At 42.4% G+C, this 26,708-nt stretch overlaps 2 protein-coding genes across 6 annotated transcripts in view; one reads left to right on the forward strand and one right to left on the reverse strand.

Moving 5' to 3' along the window:
- The window catches only part of LOC118359657 (protein kinase C-binding protein 1-like), a 35,171-nt gene extending 33,019 nt beyond the window's left edge, over positions 1-2,152 (reverse strand). For 2 of the 4 annotated variants that reach the window (XM_035738248.2, XM_052482023.1), the window contains exons 1-2: positions 2,065-2,081; positions 1,795-1,943 (exon numbers count right to left, since the gene is read on the reverse strand). The gene's annotated coding sequence lies outside the window, so the exon portion shown is untranslated. Of the gene's footprint in view, positions 1-361; positions 697-1,794; positions 1,944-2,064 lie in introns of those variants that run through there. The other 2 variants (XM_035738247.2, XM_035738249.2) reach the window with 2 other exon arrangements.
- A 167-nt stretch (positions 2,153-2,319) lies between these two features.
- On the forward strand, positions 2,320-20,944 carry LOC118359658 (translocating chain-associated membrane protein 1-like 1). 2 transcript variants are annotated; one of them, XM_035738250.2, is made up of 11 exons: positions 2,320-2,688; positions 3,825-3,885; positions 4,491-4,609; positions 4,940-5,056; positions 5,168-5,226; positions 5,872-5,956; positions 6,202-6,272; positions 14,404-14,508; positions 14,792-14,935; positions 15,091-15,251; positions 15,351-20,944. In XM_035738250.2, the coding sequence occupies exons 1-11, from the start codon at positions 2,569-2,571 to the stop codon at positions 15,422-15,424; spliced, it is 1,116 nt and encodes a 371-aa protein (XP_035594143.1). In that variant the 5' UTR covers positions 2,320-2,568; the 3' UTR covers positions 15,425-20,944. The 2 variants fall into 2 exon arrangements, with proteins under 2 accessions (XP_035594143.1, XP_035594144.1); XM_035738251.2 differs by having other exon boundaries at positions 15,354-20,944.
- The last annotated feature ends 5,764 nt before the right edge of the window (positions 20,945-26,708 follow it).

Below are 26,708 nucleotides of genomic sequence, written 5' to 3' on the forward strand. Positions count from 1 at the left end.
TCACTGTACCTGGGTAACAGCACCTGTTTGTTATTGTTAACTCTCAGACAGGCCAGTTTGTCAATTGGAGTATGTTTTAAATAGCTCACCAGGCCACACTCCCAACACAGAGGTTACAAGCAATGGTAACTAAGGCTCGCACACATTGAATGTGGATCTAGCATTCTTCTGTTTCGTCTGTCAATATTTTTCACACAATTCCAAATGTAAAATCGGTGCGCACTCGGTTCTCAAATTTCGTTCAGAGGTGCTAAATATTCTCGGCCAGCAAACACTACTGGTGTGTCTGAGCCCTAACACTCTGTGCTTGTAACTTCTACTACTCTTCACTGTGCCTTCACCATCTGCCACTATTCCTTACCACTGGTGCAGATATGTGAATAGCAAAGCCATTAGGCTATATCATTATAGCCTTTCCGACAGGTAGCCTAGTGGTTAGAGCGTTGGGCCAGTAACCGAAAGGATGGAATCCTCGAGCTGACAAGGTAAAGGTACTGTTCCCCGGGCACCGATGACCTGGATGTCGATTAAGGCAGCCCCCCACACCTCTTTGATTCAGAGGATTTGGGTTAAATGTGGAAGACACATTTCAGTTGAAGGCATTCAGTTGTACAATTGACTAGGTATCCCCCTTTCCCTTTTGAAAGGATATGTTGTTGTGAGCACAGGACATGTGTGCTTGGTGGAGAATTGGGGCTGAAAGAACACAGAAGTAATTGGTTTCATAAAACAATCCAAACACGTGCAATGCTGTCCTCTAGTGAATAAAATGAGAATAACGTCAGACAGATTCAGACGTCCCTGGCCCTCACAGGTTCACCATTTCCACCGGTGACTCTTCACGCCTGCCTCTATATGAATACTTATCTGACATATTTGTCAGACCCAACTATGCTAATGTGACAACTGTCTAGCCTAGATAGATGGACATACGCTGCTCTGAACTATTTGTGCGGTGTCTTTCCTAAAACAACAACTGTTTGGCCAGAGGGTTATTGGTTATTCACACTGTGCCTTTTTACCGCTTGCTCTGTTAGGGATCTTGGCTGGGTTACTGTGAAGCATTTGTTTGACAAATTTGTATGACAAATGTTGTCGAAAGGACTAGGTCTATATTGATTGGTTTTCAATCAGCTCATACTCCTGGTACCTTGACCATTGTGTAATGTTTCCGGAACAATTAACAGTTAGCTAGGTTTAAAAAGTTAAGTACAGAAAATGTAATCCATGACTGTAGCTACTCGGTACTCCACTTACAAAAAGGACATATTGATACAGAAATGGACATATCTATAAATCCTGGCATTTGTACAAATGATATGGCAGAGACAAATTATACCATAACAGCTCATATCAATATGGTTTGACAGCCTATACTAAATACATATAATTGTGTTAATATTGAATGTAAAGGCTGGGGTCAGGAGTGACTGAATGAGTGACAAGCCATGGTGAAAGATTAAACCATCATTGACAGTAGGATTACACTAATGTGTACCTAGTTACCAAGGTTGGTTCCTTTTGGCTGTACAATTCCATATACTTAACAGACTTGTAATGTGTAACTACGTAGCTTTATCAAACGGGTTCACCATCACCACTAACTACTTCCTTTGCGTAGTGGGCTTTGTTGGCTACAGTAACTAGCTAACGTTAGCTAGCTAACTAGCTGCTGACGTTAATAATAACAACCGTTTCCTGATTCACATTGAGAAATATTTCCTATTTTACACGATTTATTTAGCTAAATCTAACGGAATAAATTGTATTTCACGTAAAACAATCAATACGTACCCGATAATGAAGATAAGTATGTAAAATAGAATCTGACTGGACGGAATGAAAAATGGCTTGGAGGTATCCCTTCTTTCCCTCAACATTGATTGGGCGGATTCGATTACGCTGAACTTTGGAGCACCGGTGCATGGTCCGTGACATGCATCCTGCAGAAACATAAACATATTTTTCATAACATATATTTTCAAACTAGTTTTCATTGGGAAGGCAGATAAAGCGTTTTTATCAAAAGCAATACATTTTGCATGCGAAAATACAGAATCCTACTCTTTACTCCTCGTGCTTAACTGCGTCACTTTTGCGTGGAGCTGACTTCGCCGTGGGCTTTGAACGGGGCACCTGGCTAACGCCCGGTAGGCAGCCCGGGTCCAAAACGAATGGAATCAACTTTCACCCTGTGCCAGATTAATCGAATCCCCTAATTGACTTGACATGAAACCAACACCTCCTCCACCAATTCCCTTGCACGTGATTTGTTCAGCATAGTGTCAACCATGAGTTAAATGGGGCGGGTTTTTCCTATCTACGTCAATGGGCGGTTTTTGAGTGTTAGGAACCGAACTGGGGGGGGGACGTTTGACTGACCAGTAACGAAGTGCGTGGTGTTGTGTACATTTTTATCGTTTCTAAGCTAGTTAACACATGAACGGCAATTTACACCGTGAACTGGTAGTAGTGGCGGGAACAAAATAGGACAGTTTGCATCTGAATGCAAGCGGGGGCTGCGAGTGACTGAATAGCTGCAGGTAGGGAGAGCTGTATCGGTCAGCCATGGGTTTCCGAAAGAAGAACAAGAGCCCGCCGGTGCTGAGCCACGAATTCGTGATCCAGAATCACGCGGATATGGTTTCATGTGTGGCTATGATAATTCTCCTCGGCCTGATGTTCGAGGTACGGTGTTAAACCATGGAATGTATGCTGCACAGTATATAAGAAAACGCCTCGTCTGAACTGTGATGACAACGTCAGCAAGACTCAAAGGGGACTGGGCGCAAGCGTATCCCTTCTCATATGTCACACCGATTGCCAAGGAAGACAGGAGGCACTGTGCTAAATAGTTGCTGGTCAACTAGCATGTCACACCAACTAGCTAGCTATCTAATATTACCAAATGGATAGATAGCGCTAGCCAGTTTGCTATCACATCCATGCATGTGACAGTGAACGATGGGGATTGTTTACATTACTCAACTCCCATTCAAGTCTGCAAAAACGTAATTAATTGAGTGCTTGTTGCTGTTAACTGAACTTGCTATCGAAGTTAGCCTGCTAGGCAACTTGTTCTGAAAATGAAACACGATCGCATGTTGGCTATCTAGCCAATTCCCCTCCAATTTGTCAGTCTCATTGAGTACGTTTACAATCATACACACTAATAATCCGATATTAAACTGATTATGGCAGTAGGCATATTATGCAATAGTCATGTAAACGCCGTACTCTTTATCTTAATCTTATTAATGTCAAAATCGAAGTAAACATACGCCAATTAAAACACCTTGTTTTCTGGGCAATCTTTCGAATGATTAAATAATGTAAACACCCTAATGGCGTTCCAGCGGTGTATTTGGTCTGCGCATGTGCAAGCACCAGCCGAGCGAGCCTCCCTCTAGCAAGGGGAAGTATGTTAGGAACAACTGTATGCGTCTTAAAGTAGTTTTCACATACACACGTCATATGTTTGAAATCAGAACAACATTTGTTTCCCAAAAATAACATTCGCTGTGGTAGAACGTTTATTTTGATTGGCGATTTTCAGCAGTTATGAGAGTGCCATCAGGTAGCCTGGTTTCAGATGTAGTCATGTAAATAGGATTATTAGGGAAATCGTTATTCTTGCAACTCATGTATCGGTTTTAATTGAACCATTATATTAATCTGGCTATCCACAATAATCGAAAACATTTTTATTGTGATTGACTCCTATGCATCTGCATTATCAGGAAGAACCACTCTTGTTACAAGGTACCATGACAATACCTTTTGCTACAACATTGCTTCTATTTGATATCTTTCGTTTATTGCAGGTCACAGCCAAGTTTGCCATCATGTTCATCACCATTCAATACAATGTGACTCAAAGTCTTGGTAAGTCTACATAATTTTTATTAGTAGTTATTTTACTAAGTAAATTGACACATTCTAATTTACAGAAATGACATGGGGAATAGTTACAAGGGAGAGGAGGGGGATGAATGAACCAATTGGAAGCTGGGGATGATTTGGTGGCCATGATGGTATGAGGGCCAGATTGGGAATTTAACCAGGACACCAGAGTTAACACCTCTGCTCTTACAATAAGTGGCATGGGATCTTTAGTGTCAGGACACCCATTAAACATTTCATCCGATTGATGGCACCCTACACAGGGTAATGTCCACAATCACTGTCCTGGCACATTGGGGTATGTATATATATTTTTTTAGACTAGAGGAAAGAGTGCCTCCTACTGGCCCAGCATCTGGTCTCCCATCCTGGGACTGACCAGGACCAACCCTGCTTAGCTTCAGAGCCAAGCCAGCAGTGGGATGCAGGGTGATATGCTGCTGAAATATTTATTTGTATTTATTTCAAAAATAAATTTACAGTATTTAGTGCACTTTACAGTATTTAGTGCACTTTACAGTATTTAGTGCATGTATCCAGTACCTTGTATTTGAAGCTGTTTTTTTTGTTCATCTGTATGTTATCAGATGAGAGGGCTGAGCAAGTGAACCTGTACCAGTACGGTCCTAAAGACATAGCCACTGTGTTCTTCTACCTGCTCATTGCTGTCATACTCCACGCCTTAATACAGGAATACATTCTCGATGTGAGTGTCTCTGCACACAGACCCCTGTTGTGTGTGTGTGTGTGTGTGTGACTGAGAGAGAAAGGAGGATATCTGTATAGGTAGTTAATCTACAGAACACAGTCACTGTGTGCTCGTGCGTGTCTCTCCCCCTTTTTTCCAACCCAAGTGTGATCATAACTTAAGGTCTGGCCTTGTCTCGCTTAGCAGTCTTATCCTTCTCACCCTCTTAGGCAGTCAAATATTATCCTCCATGGCCATTTCCTTCTTACACAGCCCACAACAAATGATAACAGACACGTTTCTCTTCGTCGGTATGCATTTCTCATGTCCTATTTTCTCTGATTTCAGAAAATGAATAGGCGGTTGCACCTGTCGAAAACCAAACATAGCAAGTTCAATGAATCGGGACAGCTTGCTGCCTTCTACTTATTGTCCTTCATCTGGGGCTGCAGCATCTTAACAGCGGTAAGAAGACCAATAAAACGCTGCCAGGAGTCTTGAAATATTATGTGAAGATAAGCAGTCCATCCCGTTGAATTTGTTCTTTGGCTCATGCCGTCTTTTCTTATCTGTTAGGAGGAATTTGCGACAAATCCTACTTTCTTATGGGAGGGCTACCCACACACCCACATGGTGTAAGTAAGGATTTATACATACGTTTTACGCCTTCAGGTCACTCATTTATTATTTCAACATGTCAGAGGGACAGGGTTAGTACTGTTTTCATCAGAACTTTTTGGGGAGTTACCAAGCGTTCTAGAACACAATAATTCCCCACAAGTGTTCTGTGACAGCTCAGATTTTTGAGTTGGCACAGTGGAAAGGCCTTAGTGACCCAGGGTGGATTGCATCCCTAGTATTGCGCATGGGAGTACACTGTCCGGCTGTCTCATCAAATCCATTTTAGACATCAGGTTCCCCTAAAATATTTATTCCAAATGTGATGTTTTACTCAAGCTAGACACACAGTGCTAGCACAAAGTGTCTGTCTTTTCCATCCCTCTCCTCATTTCTCATTGTGTAAAGAGGTGTTATTTAAATCCATTTTATTAGGGGAAATAGATTAAGCAGGAATACATAGATTGTGAACTGAATATTTTCTCCCAGGTTACATATATTTTTCTTATTGATAGACTTTCATCTATCTTTTAAAATCATGTTTGTAAATGCATGTAACAGAATCTGTTATCATGATCAAGCGGTCATGTCCCATCATATCCACTCGTTCCCTGCATCGATAGACCGGATCTCTGCCTGCCTGTAACCTGCCCTCTCTGCAGCTTTCAGGTGAAGTTCTTCTACATTTGCCAAATCGCATACTGGCTCCATGCCCTTCCTGAGCTGTACTTCCAGAAAGTGCGAAAGGTAAGGGTGCATGATCACACCTTGGGTTAGGTCCTAAAGATGACATCTGTCATTTAAACATGGGAGGATACATCTTGTGATTCTGTAACTCCCCATTGTTGCAATACATGGTTCATATTCTTTATTCTCCTCTATCAAACCCATTTGTGACTGTACAAGTCATGTGGCACTGAAACTGCTGTGGCACACACCTACACTGATACAGCAGTCATTAATACAGGCTCTTTCCTGCTTGTGTGTTTCAGGAGGATATTCCCCGCCAGCTCTATTACATTTGTCTTTACGTCTTCCACATCACCGGTGCCTACATCTTAAAGTGAGTGTGTGTCATCTCAGGGAAGTGGTTAGATAAGAAGATAAAGACTGTATGAATGGAGCTACCGTTCAGCACTTCCTTACTTATGCACTTTAAAACCTCTTTGGGATAGGAACCTTCATCTCAATTTCCACCTAAAATTACATACCCAAATCTAACTGTCTGTAGCTCAGGACCTGAAGCAAGGATATGCATATTCTTGGTACTATTTGAAAGGAAACACTTTGAATGTGGAGATGTGAAATTAATGTAGGAGAATATAACACAATAGATCTGGTAAAAGATAAAACAAAACAACATGTGTTTTCTATTTTTATTTCAAAAGAAAGGCCATGCACTGAGAGAGGAATCTGGGGATAATTTAGATGTTGTCCACAACAGGGCAACAGACTGATATATTCAAGAAGGAGAGAGCTACATAATATGTTGTATGAAGTCTCACAGGTGTCCCTCACGAGTTTGTCCAAATGTACCCAAGTGGCCGAATTGGTCAGTTGATACATTTTCAAGTTGATAAATATAGAGAAAATACAAAAATGCTATGGTAATAAAAAATAAAAGTTTACACACAAAGATGAAGGGGGCTGTGCTTTCCAGTCATGTTCAGCTGACATGATGGTGGAAGTGACTCCACATCATCCTCTAGCACAGTTTGCCAACCTCCTCTCCCTCAGTGGTAGTTGCCCGTAGTGCACTGGCCCTCCTCCATTTCTGAGCTGGCCTCTTCACACGTCTATATGGGGGTGGGTGTGGAGCCAGAGACTGCAGCAAGGGTCAGACTGGAGGAACCAGTTCCTATGTTTGAGTGAGTGGGGGATAGAGGACTTGAGTGTGGTCTCTTTGGAGTTGGCTTCCCAGTGGTCACCTCTACCACTATTGAGGATTTAAAATAAAATAAAAATTCTGACCTCACGTTTACTATTACTTATTTTATTTGTCTTTTATTTTAGCAGGGGGTGAGCCCTGCATCAATACTTTTACGGATGAGCCCTGCATCAATACATAAAATACACAAGACCTCTATAAACATATATAGAGTATGGGGAACACGATCACTATAATGAAATATGTGGATCAATAGGCATTAAGACACTCAAACCACAGCCACAGCATGTCATAGCGAACATAAACATAAAGAGTCAAAAGTTTTAGAACACCTACTCATTCAAGGGTTTTTCATTATTTTTACTATTTTCTACATTGTAGAATAATAGTGAAGACATCAACTATGAAATAACACATGGAATCATGTAGTAACCAAAAAAGCCACCCTTTGCCATGATGACAGCTTTGTACACTCTTTTGCATTCTCTCAACCAAATTCACCTGGAATGCTTTTCTAACAGTCTTGAAGGAGTTCCCACATATGCTGAGCACTTGTTGACTGCTTTTCCTTCACTCTGCGGTCCAACTCATCCCATACCGTCTCATTTGGGTTGAGGTCGAGTGATTGTGGAGGCCAGGTCATCTGATGCAGCACTCCATCACTCTCCTTCTTGGTCAAATAGCCCTTACACAGCCTGGAGGTGGGTTGGGTCATTGTCTTGTTAAAAAACAAATGATAGTCCCACTAAGTGCAAACCAGATGGGATGCCGTGTCACTGCAGAATGCCATGCTGTGTGCCATAAGTGGTGCCTTGAATTCTAAATAAATCACAGACATTGTCACCAGCAAAGCACTCCCACACCAGCTCCATGCTTCACGGTGGGAAACTCACATGCTTTAACACTTTTTTTTGGTTACTTCATGATTCCATGTGTTATGTCATAGTTTTGATGTCTTCACTATTATTCTACAATGTAGAACATAGTAAAAAAAATAAAGATGAACCCTTGAATGAGTATGTGTGTCCAAACTTTTGACTGGTACTGAAAATACAGTACCTTCGAAAAGTATTCCTTCCAATTGACATTTTCCACATTTTATTTGGTTACAGCCTTATTCTAAAATAGATTAAATGTGTTTTTTCCCTCAATCTGCACACAATACCCCATAATGATTTATTTTGATAAAAACATTTATTTCACCTTTATTTAACCAGGTAGGCTAGTTGAGAACAAGTTCTCATTTACAACTGCCAACCTGGCCAAGATAAAGCATAGCAGTGTGCACAGACAACAACACAGTTACACATGGAGTAAACAAACAAGTCAATAACACAGTAGGAAAAAAAGTCTATATACATTGTGTGCAAAAGGCATGAGGAGGTAGGCAATAAATAGACCATAGGAGCGAATAATTACAATTTAGCAGATTAACACTGGAGTGATAAATGATCAGATGATCATGTGCAAGTAAAGATACTGGTGTGCAAAAGAGCAGAAAGTAAATAAATAAAAACCGTATGGGGATGAGGTAGGTAAATTGGATGGGCTATTTACAGATGGACTATGTATAGCTGCAGCAATCGGTTAGCTGCTCAGATAGCAGATGTTGGAAGTTGGTGCGGGAAATAACTCCATCTTCAGCTATTTTTGCAATTCGTTCCAGTCACAGGCAGCAGAGAACTGGAAGGAAAGGTGGCCAAATGAGGTGTTTGCTTTAGGAATGATCATTGCGATACACCTGCTGGTACGCGTGCTACGGGTGGGTGTTGCCATCGTGACCAGTGAACTGAGATAAGGCGGAGCTTTACCTAGCATGGACTTGTAGATGACCTGGAGCCAGTGGGTCTGGCGACGAATATGTAGCGAGGGCCAGCCGACTAGAGCATATAGGTCGCAGTGGTGGGTGGTATAAGGTGCTTTAGTAACAAAACGGATGGCACTGTGATAAACTGCATCTAGTTTGCTGAGTAGAGTATTGGAAGCTATTTTGTAGATGACATCGCCGAAGTCGAAGATCGGTAGGATAGTCAGTTTTACTAGGGTAAATTTGGCAGCGTGAGTGAAGGAGGCTTTGTTGCGGAATAGAAAGCCCACTCTAGATGTTATTTTGGATTGGAGATGTTTGATATGAGTCTGGAAGGAGAGTTTACAGTCTAGCCAGACACCTAGGTACTTATTGATGTCCACATATTCTAGGTCGGAACCATCTAGGGTGGTGATGCTAGTCGGGTGTGCGGGTGCAGGCAGCAAACGGTTGAAAAGCATGCATTTGGTTTTACTAGCGTTTAAGAGCAGTTGGAGGCCACGGAAGGAGTGTTGTATGGCATTGAAGCTCGTTTGGAGGTTAGATAGCACAGTGTCCAAGGAAGGGCCAGGAGTATACAGAATGGTGTGGTCTGCGTAGAGGTGGATCAGGGAATCGCCCGCAGCAAGAGCAACATCATTGATATATACAGAGAAAAGAGTCGCCCCGAGAATTGAACCCTGTGGTACCCCCAGAGACTGCCAAAGGACCGGACAACATGCCCTCCGATTTGACACACTGAACTCTGTCAGCAAAGTAGTTGGTGAACCAGGCAAGGCAGTCATTAGAAAAACCGAGGCTACTGAGTCTGTTGATAAGAATATGGTGATTGACAGAGTCGAAAGCCTTGGCCAGGTCGATGAAGACTGCTGCACAGTACGGTCTTTTATCGATGGTGGTTATGAGCTCTTTTTCCGAGGTTGGAGTAGCTAGGAGGAAGGCATGGCCAGCCGTGGAAAAATGCTTGTGGAAGTTTTCGATTATCACAGATTTATCGGTGGTGACCGTGTTACCTAGCCTCAGTGCAGTGGGCAGCTGGGAGGTGCTCTTGTTCTCCATGGACTTTACTGTGACCCAGAACATTTTCGACTTAGAGCTACAGGATGCAAATTTCTGCTTGAAAAAGCTGGCCTTTGCTTTCCTGACTGACTGCTTGTATTGGTTCCTGACTTCCCTGAACAGTTGCATATCGCGGGGACTATTCGATGCTATTGAAGTCCGCCACAGAATGTTTTTGTGCTGGTCAAGGGCAGTCAGGTCTGGAGTGAACCAAGGGCTATATCTGTTCTTAGTTCTGCATTTTTGGAGCGGAGCATGCTTATCTAAGATTGTGAGGAAGTTACTTTTAAAGAATGACCAGGCATCCTCAACTGACGGGATGAGGTCAATATCCTTACAGTATACCCGGGCCAGGTCGATTAGAAAGGCCTGCTCGCAGAAGTGTTTTAGGGAGTGTTTGACAGTGATGAGGGGTGGTCGTTTGACCGTGGACCCGTAGCGGATACAGGCAATGAGGCTGAGATCCTGATTGAAGACAGCAGAGGTGTATTTGGAGGGCAAGTTGGTCAGGATAATGTCTATGAGGGTGCCCATGTTTACGGATTTAGGGTTGTACCTGGTGGGTTCTTTGATGATTTGTGAGATTGAGGGCATCTAGCATAGATTGTAGGACTGCCGGTGTGTTAAGCATATCCCAGTTTAGGTTACCTAACAGAAGGAACTTCTGGGGGGTGATCAATTCACAAATGGTGTCCAGGGCACAGCTGAGAGCGGAGGGGGGTCGATAGCAGACGGGAACAGTGAGACTTATTTCTGGAGAGATTAATTTTTTTAATTCGATTTTCAAACTGTTTGGGTATGGAACTAGAAAGTATGACATTACTTTACAGGCTATCTCTGCAGTAGAATGCAACCCCCCCCCTCTTTGGCAGTTCTATCTTGACAAAAAATGTTATAGTTGGGTATGGAAATCTCAGAATTTTTGGTGGCCTTCCTAAGCCAGGATTCAGACACTGCAAGGACATCAAGGTTGGCAGAGTGCTAAAGCAGTGAGTAAAACAAACTTAGGGAGGAGGCTTCTGATGTTGACATGCATGAAACCAAGGCTTTTTCGATCACAGAAGTCAACAAATGAGGGTGCCTGGGGACATGCAGGGCCTGGGTTTACCTCCACATCACCCGAGGAACAGAGGAGGAGTAGGATGAGGATGCGGCTAAAGGCTTTCAAAACTGGTCGCCTAGAGCGTTGGGGACAAAGAATAAAAGGAGCAGATTTCTGGGCGTGGTAGAATATATTCGGGGCATAATGTGCAGACAGGGATATGGTGGGGTGCGGGTACAGCGGAGGTAAGCCCAGGCACTGGGTGATGATAAGAAAGGTTGCATCTCTGGATACAACATGCTGGTTATAATGGGTGAGGTCACTGCATGTGTGGGAGGTGGGACAAAGGAGGTATCAGAGGTATGAAGAGTGGAACTAGGGGCTCCATTGTAAACTAAAACAATGACAATTAACCTGAACAACAGTATACAAGGCATATTGACATTTGAAAGAGACATACAGCAAGGCATAAAGTAATCGCAGGTGTTGATTGGGAGAGCTAGCTAAAACAACAGGTGAGACAACAACAGCTAATCAGCTTACACAACAACAACAGCAGGTAAAATGGCGATGAAGCAAAAACAGGTTTAGACATTTTTGCTAATTTATAAAAATAAGAAACACATATTACATTTTACATAAATATTCAGACCCTTTACTCAGTACATTGTTGAAACACCTTTGGCAGAAATTACAGCCTTGAGTCCTCTTGGGTATGATGCTACAAGCTTGGCTACACCTGTATTTGGGGAGTTCCGTTCATTATTCTCTGAAGATTCTCAGTCTCTGTCAGGTTGGATGGGGAGTGTCGCTGCACAGCTATTTTTAGGTCTCTCCAGAGATGTTGGATCGGATTTAAGTCCAGACTCTGGCTGTGCCACTCAAGAACATTCAGAGACTTGTCCAAAATCCACTCCTATGTTGTCTTGGCTGTGTGTTTAGGGTCATTGTCTTTCGCCCCAGTAGGTTTTCATCAAGGAGCTCTCTGTACTTTGCTCCGTTCATCTTTCCCTCGATTCTGACTAGTGTCCCTGTCGCTGAAAAACACCCCCACAGCATGATGCTGCCACCACCATGCTTCACCATAGGGATGGTACCAGGTTTCCTCCAGACATGATGCTTGGCATTCAGGGCAAAGAGTTCCGTCTTGGTTTCATGAGTCCGGAGAATCTTATTTTGGTGCCTTTTGGCAAACTCCAAGCGGGTTGTCGTGCCTTTTACTGAGGAGTGGCATCAGTCTGGCCACTCTACCATAAAGGCCTGATTGGTGGAGTGCTGCAGAGATGGTTGTACTTCTGGAAGTTTCTCACATCTCCACAGAGGAACCCATGAGCTCTGTCAGAGTGACCATTGGGTTCTTGGTCACCTCCTTGACCAAGGCCCTTCTTCCCCGATTGTTCCGTTTGGCCGGGCGGCGAGCTCTTGGAAGAGTCTTAGTAGTTCCAAACTTCTTCCATTTAAGAGTGATGTATGCTACTTTGTTCTTGGAGACCTTCAATGCTGCAGACATTTTTTGGTACCCTTCCTTAGATCTGTGCCTCGACACAATCCAGTCTCTGAGTTCTATGGACAATTCCTTCTACCTCATGACTTGGTTTTTGCTCTGACATGCACTGTCAACTATTGACAGGTGTGCCTTTCCAAATAATCTCCAATCAATTGAATTTACCACAGGTGGACTCCAATTAAGTTGTAGAAACATCTCAAGGAAGATCAATGGAAACAGGATGTGCCTGAGCTCAATTTCGAGTCTCATAGCAAAGGCTCTGAATAATTATGTAAATAAGGTATTTATTTTTTTATAAATTTGCAGACATTTCTAAACCTGTTTTCACCTTGTCCTTAGGGGGTATTGTATGTAGATTAATGATGAAAAAAAATATTTAATTAATTTTAGAATAAGTCTAATATAACAAAATGTGTAAAAAGTGAAGGGGTCTGACTACTTTCCGAATGCACTGTTTCCCCAGAGAGAGTTTGGTGTCTGAGGTGATGGGTGGGGTTAGTTGTAAACCTGTATGAATGTATTTGCTTTGTCCTCAAAATACCTCCCATACAGGCAACCTTTTTAATCTTCCAACATACAGGTCAAGTCTGACAAACTAATTTGTTGTGTGAAAGTGACTGGAAAAGTTCAGCAGTTATCACGGTAGTAGTGATATCCTATCAAAGTAGTATAATCAGCAGAAGTACCTCTAACTGTTTTAGCTGGCATCTGAACCTCCTTGACCTAATACTATTTTAATGGCCTTCTGTTACTCAGCTCCTCTCCTTCAAGACCACTGGTCTGGAAGATGGGTAAAGGCAGCGTAGTGCTTTAATTTCATCCTAGTGCTCCACATACCTCTTTCTGATCACTGGGCATGACTGACAGGATAGGGAAGGAAAGAGGTCATTCAAGTTTCTTTGCAAATGGCTTCAGTGTTATGATGTATCCTTTTCCCCTGCTGATGTTGTGGGCTGAATCCCTTTACCTTGTGTCCTTTCCGTATCCTCTCTCGAATAACATTTACATTACATTTAAGTCATTTAGCAGACGCTCTTATCCAGAGCGACTTACAAATTAATAACCCTCCTGGTGGTGGTCTTACCCCAAAAAAACAACCTTAATATTTCTAATCGATGGGAGGACACCTACTTGTTGAGGGAAAACTCATTCAGGAATCAGGCAGAACTTATCAGCAATGGGAGTTTATTCAATCAATTGCAAGAGAGATCACTCTCAGGATGAACTGGAGAAGAACTCAAAAGTTACAGAATAACGCAGTCATTATATACTTATTCTACTCAAAGAGATGATTGCCTCTCCTAGGGGAAAGCAAGCTTACATGAGAGATTAGGGGACTTGGCTCCACTTCCTTAAAGCATTGTACAAAGAATAACATATTCTAACCAGTTCTCACAGTCTACATGACTGAGGGGAGTGATGAGTTATTTTCGGTTTGAAGAAGAATTTGGCCTTGAGCTGGGCCTCTAGTGCCCGATCGATAAGGAGTCAGCAGCAAATCCCTCCTTTGTGCAGTGTGTGAAGAGGGTACTGGACAGCTATGGAAAATGACCAGTTGATACAGTACATATAGTACTATTCAATTCAAGCATTCACGTAGCATTAGACTGTAACAGAACCATTTTGCACAAACATACTAAACAACAATATTGGAAGTAGTGCCACTCATAATTGCATTGCATGGATCAATTATAGGCCCTTTTATGGTAGATATGCATAAATCATCACTACTATCTTCTGGACAACTTTTAAAGATGCTTCCTCCTGCAAATGTGAATAATATTTAATTTTATAGAGTAGTTCAGTACGGTTAATCCCTGGACAGAAAATGTCATCTGATTTAAGGTTTGTTATCTGTTTCACCTGGTGTTTGCGGACTTCCTGTGTTCAGCCTCCACCGGCTGGGCCTGGTGCTGCTGGTACCTCACTACCTGGTGGAGCTCCTGTTCCACGCCTCACGCCTCTTCTACTTCAGTGACGAGAACAAGCAGAAGGGGTATGTATGAGTTGTATGCTGGACACCCCCCTCCATTTTCATACCAGTCAATACAAGGAGGGGAGAAGTTGGGAATAAAACCTGCATACAGAGATAGGTTTGGAATTTAATTTGGTTATTGTTGTCACCTTCAGCAAGTCACTTGTGTGATACAATGGGAGCTTTCCTCCCTTATCGGACTAAACTGATTGATTTGAATAACCGATAGTGTCTTACGTCAGCCCATGGAAGATGTCACTGTTGTTGCCATGGTGACTAACTCAGATTCTCTTTTCTTTTCCAGTTTCACTCTGTGGGCGCTACTTTTCGTCATCGCTCGCCTCCTTACCCTCACCCTCTCCGTACTGACTTTTGGCTTCGGACTGCCCCGCGCAGAGAACCAGGGTTTCTCACTGGCAAAAGGCAACTTCAATGTGCTTACCATTAGGCAAGTCATGTTTCTTAAGATTGCTTAATTTGCCCTGTTACCCCCTCTGATTTGGCCCTTGAGAGCAAGTTTGAACTTTTCATCTATCAAAGAAAGTAAAATGCCTGTCATTGCTCATGGCTGGTCTTCATAATGTTTCCCCCCTTGCCTCTCAGGATGACGTGCCTGGCTGCCATTTGCCTGACCCAGGCCTGGATGATGTGGAAGTTCATCAACTTCCAGTTGAAGAAGTGGAGGGAGCACAGCCAGAGCCAGGCCTCCAAGAAGAAGGCTTTCAGCCCAAAGAGCAAGCCCCACAAGAAGGACCTTGCCCGGGGTGAGTCCGCTGCCGCTCCCTTGGATCACCCACCTCCAGCCATTACAACTCTGTGATGCAGATATGTTTCTGACATGTTCTTCTTGTTTGTTTTGTTAGTAGGTTCTGCCAACGGTGTGGTGAAGTCCGATGACAAGACGTCACCCCGTGCGAGAAAAGCCAAAGCCTCATAGAGTTGGAGGGAGAAAATGGAGGGATGGAGCTAAGGAGAAGTTTTTTTATTTTTTATTTTACCTTTATTTAACTAGGCAAGTCAGTTAAGAACAAATTCTTATTTTCAATGACTGCCTAGGTGGATTAACAGCCTGTTCAGGGGCAGGATGACAGATTTGTACCTTGTCAGCTCGGGGATTTGAACTTGCAACCTTCCGGTTACTAGTCCAACGCTCTAACCACTAGGCTACCCTGCCGTGAGGGGGCTATTCTCAATGTGACATTTTGTCTTTTCATCATTTACATTTTTTTTTAATCTATTCCCCAAAAGAACCTTAACTGTTTCTTTTGTGTTAGAACCTATGTTTTAATAGTTATGTTTTTGTTTGTTTTGATGACCTCATATGTTTGTGTTCAGTTGTTATTTCTGTGGATGGGATGTAAGCAGGGCAGGGTGAACTGGTTAAATGTTTTAAAGTATGAATCTGCTACCCGTGTGTGCCCCACCAGCTGCCCCACTGCTTGTGCTGTGTGTTCCTTTGAACGTAAACATGGGGTTTGGCCCTAAGCCACTCTGGGCTGGCCTTTTGGGCAAGGTCTGTCTGTGCTAAATCTCTCCCACTCAAATGATGTTGCTTGAGAGAGCGGAAGTGGGAAGTAACTAGATAGATAATTGGTCAAAAAGTCCTTTTTGGAGAGGAATTATCTGTAGCGATTGCATCCAGCTTCAGGGCTCTAGTCAATCAAACTTTCCAACTGGATTTCTGAGGAAATCAAATCACTGTTCAATTTTTACAGCAAGAGTGCATGTCACGATTCATGTTGTCAACATAACATGTAAAACAAGAAGTGTGTGAAACGTTGGACTAAAACTTTATTTTACCTTAATATTGGTTTTGTATAGGGACCTCACCATTAACTCCTAACGGTGTCCGTTTGATGCCTGTATTGTTACTTGCTTTTGCCATATGTAATATGTGCTATTATGGGATTGAGGCACTGTTAGTAGTTAGTCATTGAGTAGCCCCATCTCAAAGATTGACCAACTCTCTATCAGCCATATTCTGACTCAACTGGCCTTTATCCAAAACTCCATTACTGGAGATACTTTCTTTATCCATGCAGACAGAACTAGATCTCTTGAGAAAATGATGCGTTGATGTACAGTACCAGTCAAAAGTTTGGACACACCTACTCATGTCATGGTTTTCTTTATTTTTACTATTTTCTGCATTGTAGAATAATAGTGAAGACATCAAAACCATGAAATAACACACATGGAATCATGTAGTAACCTAAAAAAGTGTTGAAACAAATCAAAATATATTTTAGATTCTTCAAAATAGCCACCCTTTGCCTTGATGACAGTTTTGCTCACTCTTGGCATTCTCTCAACCAGCTTCAAGAGGTTGGAATGCATTTCAATTAACAGATGTGCCTTGTTAATTTGTGGAATTTCTTTCCTTAATACGTTTCAGCCAGTCAGTTGTGTTTTGACATGGTAGTGGTGGTATACAGAAGATAGCCCTATTTGGTAAAATACGAAGTCCATATAATGGCAAAAACAGCTCAAATAAGTAAAGAGAAAGGACAGTCCGTCATTACTTTAAGATGTGAAGGTCAATCAATCTGGAAAATGTCAAGAACTTTTTAAGTTTATTCAAGTGCAGTTGCAGAAACCATTAAGCACTATGATAAACCTGGCTCTCTTGAGGACCACCACAGGAATGGAAGACCCAGAGTTACCTCTGCTGCAGAAGATGTTCATTAGAGTTACCCGCTTCAGAAATTGCAGACCAAATAAAAGCTTCAGAGTTAAAGTAACAGACACATCTCAACACCAACTGTTCAGAGGAGACTGTGAATCAGGCCTTCATGGTCTTATTGCTGCAAAGAAACCACTACTCAAGGAAGGCAATAAGAAGAAGAGACTTGCTTGGGCCAAGAAACACGAGCAATGGACATTTGACCGGTGAAAATCTGTTCTTTGGTCTGATGAGTCTAAATTTGAGATTTTTGGTTCCAACCCGCTGTGTCTTTGTGAGACACAGAGTAGGTGCGATCGTGTGGGAGTGTTTTGCTGGTCACACTGTCTGATTTAGAATTCAAGTCACACTTAACCAGCATGGCTACCACAGCATTGTGCAGCGAGACGCCTTCCCATCTAGTTAGCGCTTAGTGGGACTATCATTTGTTTTTCAACAGGACAATGACCCAACACACCTCCAGGCTGCGTAAAAGGCTATTTGACCAAGAAGGAGAGTGATGGAGTGCTGCATCAGATGACCTGGCATCCACAATCACCCGACCTCAACCCAAATGAGATGGTTTGGGATGAGTTGGACCGCGGAGTGAATGAGTATGTGGTAACTCCTTCAAGACATGGAAAAGCATTCCAGGTGAAGGTGGTTGAGAGAATGCCACGGGTGTGCAAACCTGTCAAGGCAAAGGGTGGCCACTTTGAAGAATCTCAAATCTAAAATATATTTATATATTTCTTTGGTTACTACATGATTCCATTTATGTTATTTCATAGTTTTGAGGTCTTCACTATTATTGTACAATGTAGAAAATAGTACAAATAAAGAAAAACCCTTTTTTGAACTGATACTGTATGTGGAGGATTTGTGCAGGAGATCAGGTCATGTTTTTTGTGTTTCGGTTCAGGATTTCATTCTCCGATAAGATTATATTCATTAATGAACAATGCCAATAATTAATGCCTCAATTTAGAGTTAAGCCTAAAGGGTCATGGTTAGGTTTTGACGAGCTGTTGAGTTTGCATCTCAGAAGCATTCAGTGGCCTTTTTTTCACATCCACTGGAAGAGTTGAGTTATTTATTTCAGTCGTATCTTATTTTTTTTTATCATGCTTTGGCAACTCTATAACCAGCATAGACGAGGTACAAAGCGAAACGCTTTCAGTCTCAACCCAAATGATACAATCCTCCTTTTAAGTGTCCTTAAAATGTCAGTGGCGTGAGCCATGGAGTTCTCCTCGGGTTTCCTTTTTTTCTTTTTTTGCCTTTTTTATATCTGGGTGTATGGCACAGGAGGCTGAGGGGAGGACGGCTCATAATAATGGCTAGAATGGAATGGTCTCAAACACATGGAAAATATGTATTTGGTGTGTTCAATACCATTCCATTAATCCATTCCATCAATCCGTTCCAGCCATTACTATGAGCCCGTCCTCCCCAATTAAGGTGTCACCGGCCGCCTGTGGTGTATGTTGGCAGGCAGCTGCCTCCATAGACACCCACTTATTATACTGTACATCCCATTCTCAGATAGTCTCTTGCCAGGCGGCTTACTTCCGCAATCTTTGAATGTGTCGTTGCCCAAGGTCTGGCTATAAGAGAATAATTCTCAGATGGGACGTGTGCGTGTGTGCGTGCATGCCCGTGTCTAGTTGTACCTGTGGTTATGCCTACTGTGTGTGCCCGTGAGGAAGTGAAGGCTCTGCATGATTCATGCTTTAGTGTCTTTGCATTTTCACTTTAAAAAAAAGTTGTTGCCCTTGTGGCTTCATGGAGCTTGACAGACAGTTTAACTCCCCTTGTTTCCTTTTAAATCCTTTACCTTGTTTTCATTTCACCTTTTTGTTAATTTACTAAAAAAGGATTTTGTAATGAAGACAGTGAGTGGTAAGTGAGTTATATTTTATATAAAGTCTTATTGGATGTTTGCTTAAAACCCCTGACCCTTCCTTAACCCCTGTCCTGTGTGAAATAGATTCTGTGACTTCTGTTTGCCACATTTGGGCTGAAGGGGCCTTCTTGCTCCACCTGTCCAGTGATTTGGACATTGCAATTGGACACTTATGTTATGTCCTGTAGAGACCCAATGCTGTTGTCACAAATGGGACTAGTTACCATTCCTAGCCTGAGCTCAGATCTGTTTGTGCTTCGCCAACTTCTCTGACTAGCATTATAGTTGGCTGAAGCATATACAGATCTGGGACCAAGCTGCTTGTTTGGTAGTTTGAGTAGTAGTATTGCTTCGGCAGGAAATAGATGACTTGAGTTTAGTCCTCATGCTGCTCTATCTAAAGCGTATGTTGAAAGTGTGGAGGGCTGGTGTTCTGTTTTGAGTCTGTTACATGGCAACGTCTTAGGAGGAAAGGAGGAGCAGATTACTTTTATACCAGCCTTTTACTTTAATGTATCTGATATTTAAAATAAAATAATCTATATGAATTTAACGCTACTCTGTACTAAAAATACCTGTCAGATTTTTTTTAGCTATTTTTATAGTTGAAAAAACTGTTAAAGTTCACTAATATTCACCACACACACACAGAAATATATATGAATAGTATTTTGCATCCTTATTGGTATGAGTTGTTTTTATACATCAAAAGACAAAGCTTGCTCCCCTTTAAGTCAGGGTGCACATTTCAGTGCGAGAGAACTAGTCCTATTTCATAGTTTCACCATCTTATACTCTATTTCATAGATTAGGCCCTGTATTGAATTCGAGTAAATAAGAACCACTCTGCCATAGGACAATGCTCTGAAAGCACTATACTGAAATTGTGTCTTCTGCAGTAATTACAGTAGAATACTATAAAACGATCTGCTATCCATGTAATTAGATAGCAATGTTTGATCAGCAAGGATCCTGTTATGTTTTATTGTTCTAAGGTGTGTCCTGCAGGGGTATTTCATTGGGCCGGAATGATACCAGTATCTCAATGTATTTTTTTCCATGGCAAAAATGAAAACACGAAGCAGATCAAGTCTTTGGTCTTTTAAAAACCTGCTGTATGACACACATTGTGTGCTATAGCTTGGAAAATAAATGTGACAACATAATGAGGTTTGTTTAACATTAGGGCTGTTTTCTTAAAGAAGTTAAACCTGCTTTGTTTCCTTGCCACGATACTAACGAGTATTGCGGTATTGGTTTCATCCCGGCCCTAGTATTTAACTTGAGCATTTGCCCTTCATCCATTCCTTTACTGATTGATTTGATATCATAGTTCGTCATGATACACCGTGCTAGGGGCTGAGTAACATGAGCCTCCTTCATCCAGGTTAGGAGACATGATATTCCCCTCTGAGTTGTCTTCTCACTCGTACCACCACGCACACTATTGAAATATTCAGCATAGTGAAGCATGACAACAATGGATGCCATGGTCTGTACTGTCAGCATTTTGGGTTGTAGCACTGATGTCTATAACTGCAATGGCCATTTGATCTCTCGTAAGGTGGCAATTTATCCACACAATGCAAAGACCCATGCTAATAGTTTATTAGTTTCATATTAACCTTTTGAGTGGCAACTACCATTAATGCATTTGAGATGATGACAACCAGAAACAGAGAAAACACTACATTATTTCAGATTGTTTTGTTGGGTTATTTTGCTGCTTGCGTCTAAATGTTGTTGTATAATCCTTTTTTTAAATGTGTCGTCTCTGATATTCTCTGGATCGTATGTATTTATGCGAAACCTTGTGATTTTCAGTTTTTTTGTTTATTTGTTAGTATTTTTAAATTTCATGTTTGAATAAAGCCTTTGACTATCCTGGGTGATGCTGTCACCTTCAGTGTGATTTGTTGCCTAAAGGTCGAGTTGAATTGTTTCTATTTCTGTTGAAATGTGAGAGAAAAAAAACGGTGTAATTCCAGTCTTGACAATGTTAGAATGATGATCCCACATGAAAGATATCAGAGGAAATGTGTAGTCAGTCATACAGCAGGGGTTTATGCGAAACATTTAACTGATGTTGATATGGTTATGACTGCCTTTCCACTGATTTCTTATGTTCAATTTCAGATGAAAGTAGGCCTACCATCACATTCTACTTCATGAATCCCTAACTTGTTTTTCTGTTTATTTATGAGAATTGCAGACGAGGTTCAAGTTTCGAGGAGGTCTTCGGACCTAAGGATTTCCTTAGGTCCATATTTTTTTAAATACTGCTGTATTTTTTAAAATACTGCTGCTTATCATAATTTGGATAAAGTAAGTATGCATGCCTGTCTGCACTTTGTAATATATTTCCTTATGCAAACAAATGCAACATTATTTTGGCAATGGGTCTCGTTCATGTTTTACATGTATGTTCTTAAAGAATAGGTAGCTCTAATGTAACAACCTTATTTGAGGGCAAGTAACTGATGATTTGTAAATGGTGAGCAGAGAACACTAGAAAAATATATGAATATAAGCCATTTGTTTTCATTATGTGAATGACTTAAACACGATCTATGAAGTCTATAGCTGACCATCTGGATGGGCTACACTTTAAACACTGAAACTGTATTGCATTACTGCTTTTAAAGGTTCAATCAAGATTCAAAGCTACTTTGGCCTAAATGTTTCTGTATCTTGAAAATAGTGTTAAATGTGTGTATTGTAACTGTTAGTTATTGTAACAATCCTTTACAGGCTCTACTCATTACATCATTGATGGAACAAAAAGCCACAAAAGAGTTTGCAAAAGCAGAGAATGGTTAACCAATAGCTAATAGCTAAGGACATTTCAATCAGACATGTCATTTCAAGTAGGTATAACTACATATATTTCCTTTGTTTCAATATTGTCACAGGACTTTGACTGAATCCACAATTCCATTGGGGAAAAATTGTCATAACTTAACCATTGAAGAAAACCTATTAAACTAGCCCTACCTTCTGGTTTGTGTCAGGTGTTGCTTCCAATATTACCATTTGACATGTGTATTTTTTTTGTTGCTCCAGATGACCTCCACACTGAGATTGCCAGATGTGTGTCCCTGGCCCCCATGCCTTCCTTGTAGTCATTGTTGCTCCAGATGACCTCCACACTGAGATTGCCAGATGTGTGTCCCTGGCCTCCATGCCTTCCTTGTAGTCATTGTTGCTCCAGATGACCTCCACACTGAGATTGCCAGATGTGTCCCTGGCCTCCATGCCTTCCTTGTAGTCATTGTTGCTCCAGATGACCTCCACACTGAGATTGCCAGATGTGTGTCCCTGGCCCCCATGCCTTCCTTGTAGTCATTGTTGCTCCAGATGACCTCCACACTGAGATTGCCAGATGTGTCCCTGGCCACCATGCCTTCCTTGTAGTCATTGTTACTCCAGATGACCTCCACACTGAGATTGCCAGATGTGTCCCTGGCCACCATGCCTTCCTTGTAGTCATTGTTGCTCCAGATGACCTCCACACTGAGATTGCCAGATGTGTCCCTGGCCACCATGCCTTCCTTGTAGTCATTGTTGCTCCAGATGACCTCCACACTGAGATTGCCAGATGTGTGTCCCTGGCCCCCATGCCTTCCTTGTAGTCATTGTTGCTCCAGATGACCTCCACACTGAGATTGCCAGATGTGTCCCTGGCCACCATGCCTTCCTTGTAGTCATTGTTGCTCCAGATGACCTCCACACTGAGATTGCCAGATGTGTGTCCCTGGCCTCCATGCCTTCCTTGTAGTCATCCCGCACGGCCGCTTCACTGAAGAAGATGAGATGGTTGTGGGGTAAATTACTATGATTTTTAGTGAGAAAGTGGAGCAGAACTACGGGTTGGTTCTTTTCACCACAAGGAGATTCTGGATGGCATGCAGATAGAAGAATACATAGGAGTCCCCAAAGGCACTCAAGGCTCTGCTGAAGAGGTGCCAGAACAGATACCATGTCTTCAATAACAAGGACCTCGCCAACCGAGAGCAGGTGAAAGGGCTGCTAGAAAAGGTAGAGAGGATGGTGGAGGAGAACGGAGGAGGGTGCTATACCAATAAAATGTTGAGAAAGGCAAAGGAGCTTATCATCAGGAAGGTGATCATAATTAAGCAAACATTGAAGTCTCCCACCTCTGACTTCGACATCTGAATGATGGCCATCAACTGCCTTGAGGTCCTGGCAGAAATTAATAAGTGGGTGGTGCCATTATTTGTAGGGGCAGCAGTAGGAGCTGTTGCTGGGCCTATAGTTGTGGGGGCAATCACATGTAAAGCTGTGTGGTGTAGTAGTAGGAGGAGCTGTAGAAGGGATTGCAGGGTTGGTGATTGGGCCTGATGCAGACCACCACAAATGCCCACAGGTCATAACAAGCAGCAGTGAAATTAATGGCTGTGTTAGGGACTGCAGCAGTTAGCGGAGAAGGAGCTATAGCTCTGGGGTGGGGAGGATGTACAGTAGGCAGCTGCAGGAATCATTTGTGTGCGTACATTACTTATAGCTCTCTATTTGTAACAACTGAGTGAAGAGTTAAAGAAACGCCAGCCTTTATCAGATCTGTTGTTGCTCTGTTCTGGAATGTGCACTTACAAATAAAGCTGTTGACTAAACTCAGATTAAACTTTTGATTTGGAGGGTTTGGGGCCAGGATATGTATGAGTGGATGCAACACACAAACACAGAACACGAGAGACACATTCAAAATTAAGCACAACTAAGGAATTATGGCCTGTATTTCAATGAATACATTTGGTTTTATTCAAGCTAACTAGCTTGGGTCCTTTGCGCTTAACAATTTTTCATTGTGGATCCATATGAAGTCTTCAGTGTGTGTATAATGGCAACAGGTTGGTGTTTGATGATGCACTTGTGAAACAAGCGTGTGCTTCCTCAGATCCTTGTTTCCTCTCCTAGAATCCTCCCTCATTTCCCTCAGATATTTAGAGTCATTCCGTCTTAAAGTAAAAAGAGGAGAATGGTACAATCCTCAAGACAATGTGAAAAAACAGGACTGCAATAAGCATCTTCTACCATTGACTGGATGTCTTCTACACCCTTTAGCCCACCAGAGGGCAATGATGAGTTTCTCACCTGAGAGGCCGAAGCAGTCTGCGAGGGGATATCTGCAGGCAGCTGGACCTGCATTAATAAATCACCACTCAAAGAGAGAGAGACATATACACAGTCAACCACATACACACAGTAGCATACGCACTCACACACAGTCAACCACAGAAACTCAGAAGGACACACACACACAGAAGCACACACACTCTCAGACAGACATAGAGGCTATCTGAGTAGAGTTAAACCAACACTACACATCTGTGCAGGGCAGAAATGGAAAGAGAGAGGAGAAAGAAGGAGTGGGAAGGAGAGAGAGCAGAAACACACCTCTACCTCAGTTTTAAAGCGTCTCAGTATGGTGCTTTGTTTCAGAGTGAAGGGGATTTTCTCAGTGATCAGACAGCATGATGGATCAGTGGGAACCAGACAATCAGACTGGAGCTCTGCAGGGTCGTCAGGAGGACACCAGTTCACACATACACTCTCCATCAAACACGCCAGGCTGAAGTATAACAGCTCTTAGCATGGCCCCCAAACCTGGTGTGTGAGTGTTTGTCTGTGTCTGTCTGCATGCTTTATGCCTGTGTATACCTCAAAACATTTTCTGCCTGAACATGACAGCCCTAAAAAGACAGGAGTAATCACTCTCATGCTCTTTTCCTCTAATTCCTCCCTTATCATCCAATGAGGATCAATCTTTTTCTGAATTGTGCATATTATGTGTAATTTCCATATAAATTAGCTTCATTAAAAGGGGAGTACTTTCTTATTTAACAAGGCTCATTTGGAATTCTGTATTTAATAACACATGTAATCCTAGACTCGCAGATAAATAGCCAAAGATTAGCAGGGCTGGAGCATCAATTATGTAAATTCTGTTTGTGCGCATGTGTATGTGTGTTTGCATGCCTGCATGCATGCATGCATGCGTGCCTGCGGGATTTATTGAGTAAGACCCTCCTCTGTCCCCATCTGGCAAGGCAGAATCTGTCTGCTATGGATTTTATACAAGAATTGTAGCGCTACAGGAGATGCCATTGAACTATCACAGTATCCAGAGTTGTGATGGTGACACCAAGGCTGCTGGTGGGAGAGCTGAGCAGGAAGGATAAAGAGACGAGGCCAGACAGGGAGAGTATGAGCTAAAGCAGGTGGATAATGATGAAGGACAGAGAGTGGGAGAGGAAGAAACATCTGTGGAAGAACAGAGTAGAAGAGATAGAAAGTGAGGAAAGGGGCCAGTGAGGGCAGACAGATTAAAGGAGAGGGTGAAAAAGAGGTGGTGTGAAGGAAGGAGAGGGTAGATGGTGGGTGTTCGATTTAGAGTGCTTCCTCTCCTCTGAGTGTGTGCGTGTGTGTTTGCATGTATACAGTGCCTTCGGAAAGTATTCAGACTCCTTGACTTTTTCCACATTTTGTTGCGTTAGTCTTATTCTAAAATGTATTAAATTGTTTTTTTCCCTCATCAATCTACACACAATACCCCATAATGACAAAACAAAAACAGGTTTTTAGAAATGTTTGCTAATTTATAAAAAAAAAATATATATATATATATATATATAACATTTACATAAGCATGCAGACCCTTAACTCAGTACTTTGTTGAAGCACCTTTGGTAGCGATTACACCATTGAGTCTTCTTGGGTATGACGCTACAAGCTTGTCAAACCTGTATTTGGGGAGTTTTTCCCATTCTTCTCTGCAGGTCTCAAGCTCTGTCAGGTTGGATGGGAAGCATTGATGCACAGCTATTTTCACGTCTCTCCAGAGATGTTCGATCGGGTTCAAGTCCAGGCTCTGGCTGGGCCACTGAAGGACATTCAGAGACTTGTCCCGAAGCCACTCCTGTGTTGTTTTGGCTGTGTCCTTAGGGCTGTTCTCCTGTTGGAAGGTGAACCTTCGCCTCGGTCTGATCTCTCTGTACTTTGCTCCGTTCATCTTTGCCTCGATCCTGACTAGTCTCCCAGTCCCTGCCGCTGAAAAACATCCTCACAGCATGATGCTGTCACCACCATGCCTCACCGTAGGGATGGTGCCAGGTTTCCTCCAGACGTGTCGCTTGGCATTCAGGCCAAAGAGGTCAATCTTGGTTTCATCAGAGCAGAACATCTTGTTTCTCATGGTCTGAGAGTCTTTAGGTGCCTTTTGACAAACTCCAAGCAGGCTGTCATGTGTATTTTACAGGGGAGTGGCTGAAGTTTGGCCACTCTACCATAAAGGCCTGATTAGTGGAGTGCTGCAGAGATTGTTGTCCTTCTGGAAGGTTCTCCCATCTGCACAGAGGAATTCTAAAGCTCTGTCAGAGTGACCATTGGGTTCTTGGTCAATTCCCTGACCAAGGCCCTTATCCCCCGATCGCTGAGTTTGACCGGGCAGCCAGCTCTAGGAAGAGTCGTGGTGGTTCCAAACGTCTTCCATTTAGAATGATGGAGGCCACTGTGTTCTTGGGGATTTTTGCTAACCTTCCCCAGGTCTGTGCCTCGACACAACCCTGTCTCAGAACTCTACGGACAATTCCTTCGACCTCATGTCTTGGTTTTTGCTCTGACATGCACTGT

The sequence above is a fragment of the Oncorhynchus keta genome, chromosome 27 (genome assembly GCF_023373465.1).
Source record: "Oncorhynchus keta strain PuntledgeMale-10-30-2019 chromosome 27, Oket_V2, whole genome shotgun sequence".
Taxonomy (NCBI): Eukaryota; Metazoa; Chordata; class Actinopteri; order Salmoniformes; family Salmonidae; genus Oncorhynchus; species Oncorhynchus keta.